The 3,880-nt window shown below is 37.6% G+C and overlaps 1 protein-coding gene across 1 annotated transcript; it reads right to left on the bottom strand.

Annotated features, from left to right (window-relative positions):
* Positions 1-1,105: 1,105 nt before the first annotated feature.
* LOC136827811 (uncharacterized) lies at positions 1,106-1,840 on the bottom strand. Its single transcript, XM_067085271.1, has one exon. The coding sequence runs from the start codon at positions 1,838-1,840 to the stop codon at positions 1,106-1,108; it is 735 nt and encodes a 244-aa protein (XP_066941372.1).
* Between the last annotated feature and the right edge of the window lie 2,040 nt (positions 1,841-3,880).

Below are 3,880 nucleotides of genomic sequence, written 5' to 3'. Positions count from 1 at the left end.
GGTTTTGCTTTTTTTTTTTACTTTTTTTACATTTGGGTGCTACGTCAGACTTATTTTTTTCATACATTTTTCACTTGCAGGATTATGTTTACTATCATTGGTTAACGGCAACGAAAAGAGAAAGTTCCACAAAGTTCCAGTTGTCTATTACAGGATTTAAGGCACTGTGACCTTAGTTGGCAGACGTTTAACATTCAGGTTACGTTGCTAAAGTCATACGAAGTCTAGTGTTTGGAATTCCTTTGTATTAATGCCGGTCTTAGTACTTGCGTTCGCTCCAGATACGGCTTCTAAATTCTAGAACACAGAAATTTCGTGGCATTCAAACGACGATAGTTTAGTTAGTATTTGTTACCTGTCAGTTCGTTTATTACCTCTGCTGAGGAGTTTATGTTTTTAGTTAGGCTTGTATATCTGTAACCAATATTACGTTGAAGCTGAGCTGACTTTTACCAAAGTTAAGTATACCTTAGTTTTACCAGACCACTGAGCTGATTAACAGCTCTCCTAGGGCTGGCCCGAAGGATTAGACTTATTTGACGTGGCTAAGAACCAATTGGTTACTTAGCAACAGCTTATTGTGGAACCCGAACCACATTATAGCGAGAAATGAATTTCTATCACCAGAATAAAATTCCTCTAACTCTTCATCAGCCGGCCGGGGAATCGAACTCCGGCCCATCAAGTGACAGTCTGAAGCTCAACCGACTCAGCCAACGAAAGACTTTTACCAATTTACATGAAAATATTCATTTTGTTCTGTGGAACAGTGGGTAAGAGTTTGGTGTAAATCTTAGAAGGAACGGGAATAAACATTTTTTTAGCTGCCGTGTACCAGTATTTCCACTGATTAGATGTGTATTTGAAGAAAATGATTGTTTCCTATTGTTTGTGAAAGAAAACGGAACCTACAAACTGTAGTTGGGTAGTTATCAAAGAAAACATATATGAAACTGGGTATATTGGTAACTTTGGTTGTCGTTGTGCCTCAGACACACTGTAATTTCAGTTATTAATTAATTTGCCTACTCATACATTTATTCATTGGACTCACTGGGTTGGCCCTGTTCACGGATGTAAGATAATCAGCTGGACTCGGAAAATTTTATCGACTTTGGATTTGGTCACTTCTTAGATAAATTCCAACAATAATTTCCAGGACATATGTCTGATACTTGCTGGTCTCATAATCAGTGAAGTCAGTGACATTTGGACTGGTCTCTTGATCAGTGAAGTCAGTGACATTTGGACTGGTCTCTTGAACAGTGAAGTCAGTGACCTTTGAACTGGTCTCTTGATCAGTGAAGTCAGTGACATTTCGACTGGTCTCTTGATCAGTGAAGTCAGTGTCCTTTGAACTGGTCTCTTGATCAGTTAAGTCAGTGACATTTGAACTGGTCTCTTGATCAGTGAAGTGTGACATTTCGACTGGTCTCTTGATCAGTGAAGTCAGTGTCATCTGAACTGTCTCTTGATCAGTGAAATCAGTGACATTTGGATTGATCTCTTGATCAGTGAAGTCAGTGACATTTGGACTGATCTCTTGATGAGTGAAGTCAGTGACATTTGGACTGGTCTCTTGATCAACGAAGTCAGTGACATTTGGACTGGTCTCCTGATCAGTGAAGTCAGTGACATTTGAACTGGTCTCTTGATCAGTGAAGTCAGTGAAATTTGTACTGGTCTCTTGATCAGTGAAGTCAGTGACATTTGAACTGGTCTCTTGATCAGTGAAGTCAGTGAAATTTTTACTGGTCTCTTGATCAGTGAAGTCAGTGAAATTTGTACTGGTCTCTTGATCAGTGAAGTCTGTGACATTGATCAGTGAAGTCAGTGACATTTAGACTGGTCTCTTGATCAGTGAAGTAAGTGACATTTCGACTGGTCTCTAGATCAGTGAAGTCAGTGACATTTGGACTGGACACCTATTGAATAGGCCACCCCCAGTGAATACCAGACATCACTGGTATGCGAATTCATGTGGCAATTAAAAACAGACGCCATATCGAAGTCATCCAGTCTCCTTTTAGTTTTCTGTAAAAGAAAACTATTGTGCCGGCTATGTCTGTCCGTCCGCACTTTTTTCTGTCCGCCCTCAGATCTTTAAAACTACTTAGGCTAGAGGGCTGCAAATTGGTATGTTGATCATCCACCCTCCAATCATCAAACATACCTAATTGTAGCCCTCTAGCCTCAGTAGTTTTTATTTTATTTAAGGCTTAAGTTAGCTTAAATCGTGCTTCTGTCAACGATATAGGAAAGGCCACCATCGGGCCATGGTTAAAGTTTGATGGGCCGCGGCTCATACAGCATTATACAGAGACCACCGAAAGATAGATCTATTTTCAGTGGCTTTGATTATATGCTGTAGCGGCTGTACAGAGAACTCGACTGCGCCGAAGAAACTTCGGAGCATTTTTTTACTTGTTTTAATTGTTTTTATTTGTTTTACCCAAAAACTTTTAGTATACTCTGAACATGACCTAATTCCTTAATGAAGAGGAATCGAGACAGTTCTTTTAATGAAACAAATATTTTGTTATTATAATTTTGATCATATTCGAATGGAAAATCACGGACATGGAGTTTTTTTTCCAGAAAATAACGTCTTTCACTTTTTCAGTGTTCATCACTGCCATAAACGGACATGCTATACATGTGTATATAATTAAATATATATATGTGTGTTTATATGTGTGTGTATGTATATGTAATATATATACATACGTGTACTGTATATATATATATATATATATATATATATATATATATATATATATATATATATATATACATATATATATATGAATTTTTGTCACATACACTGTGGCATTTTATATATCCACAAACATTAATCTACAAAATGTTATTTATTATCCGATCTCCTCTACTTCGGGGTTAACACACACCGAAAGGGAATTATTAGTGATAAGTAATTCGTCACTTGGTAGATTCGAACTCCCGACTGGTTGGGAACAGACGACCCAGTGACGAATTTTAGCACTGAGCTGTCGAATTCAGGTTTTTGTACCTAGAATCGATATCAACCCACCTGCACCATGATAGTTGACTGGTACGTTTGTAACACGTTGCTGTTTATGAATTTTTGTCAGAATACACCAGGACATTTTTTTTTCTCTCAAACATTAAGCTACAAATGTCGTTTAATTGAAAGATTAGAGGAATTTATTTCTGGTGATAGAAATTCATTTCTCGCTATAATGTGGTTCGGATTCCACAATAGGCTGTAGGTCCCGTTGCTAGGTAACCACTTGGTTCTTAGCCACGTAAAATAAGTCTAATCCTTCGGGCCAGCCCTAGGAGCTGTTAATCAGCTCAGTAGTCTGGTAAAACTAAGGTATACTTAACTTTTTATCCAATTCACTCTACCGCGGGAGTAGCATGTAACGATTCGTCACCAGGGAGATTCGAACTCCTAACTGGTTGGGAATCGAAGTATTCCCAAATGACTGTAATAGAACCAAAAATTGAACCCTTTCATTCAGCGTGAAACTATTTGTAGGTACGTTCTTTAGGACATGCTCATGGAATTTATAATTACACATCTCTTTTTATGAGCTTTCGTCCTAGATCCTTACATTCTCGTTGTCAAATCAAAAACTGAATGTTCGTTTTCTCCTGACTGTCAAAAAATCATTTCAGTTTTCTATATTATCTTTAAATGCTGATGTCCATTTTATTTAGCTGACAGAATAAAAAGTCTAGCATTCTTATATCTTCTGATTTTGGCAGCAGCTGAGTTTTTATTGCTTGTTATAGGGATTTGTGTGCATTGTTGCCATCATCATTTATCATATCAGACTTGGGTGCTAATGTACCTTATACATCATTAATCTTAGATTATTCCTGCCGTATGTCA

The sequence above is a fragment of the Macrobrachium rosenbergii genome, chromosome 42 (assembly GCF_040412425.1).
Source record: "Macrobrachium rosenbergii isolate ZJJX-2024 chromosome 42, ASM4041242v1, whole genome shotgun sequence".
NCBI classification, from domain to species: domain Eukaryota; kingdom Metazoa; phylum Arthropoda; class Malacostraca; order Decapoda; family Palaemonidae; genus Macrobrachium; species Macrobrachium rosenbergii.
The sequence above is the reverse complement of the archived record's forward strand: the minus strand, read 5'-3'. Positions and strand labels throughout refer to the sequence as shown.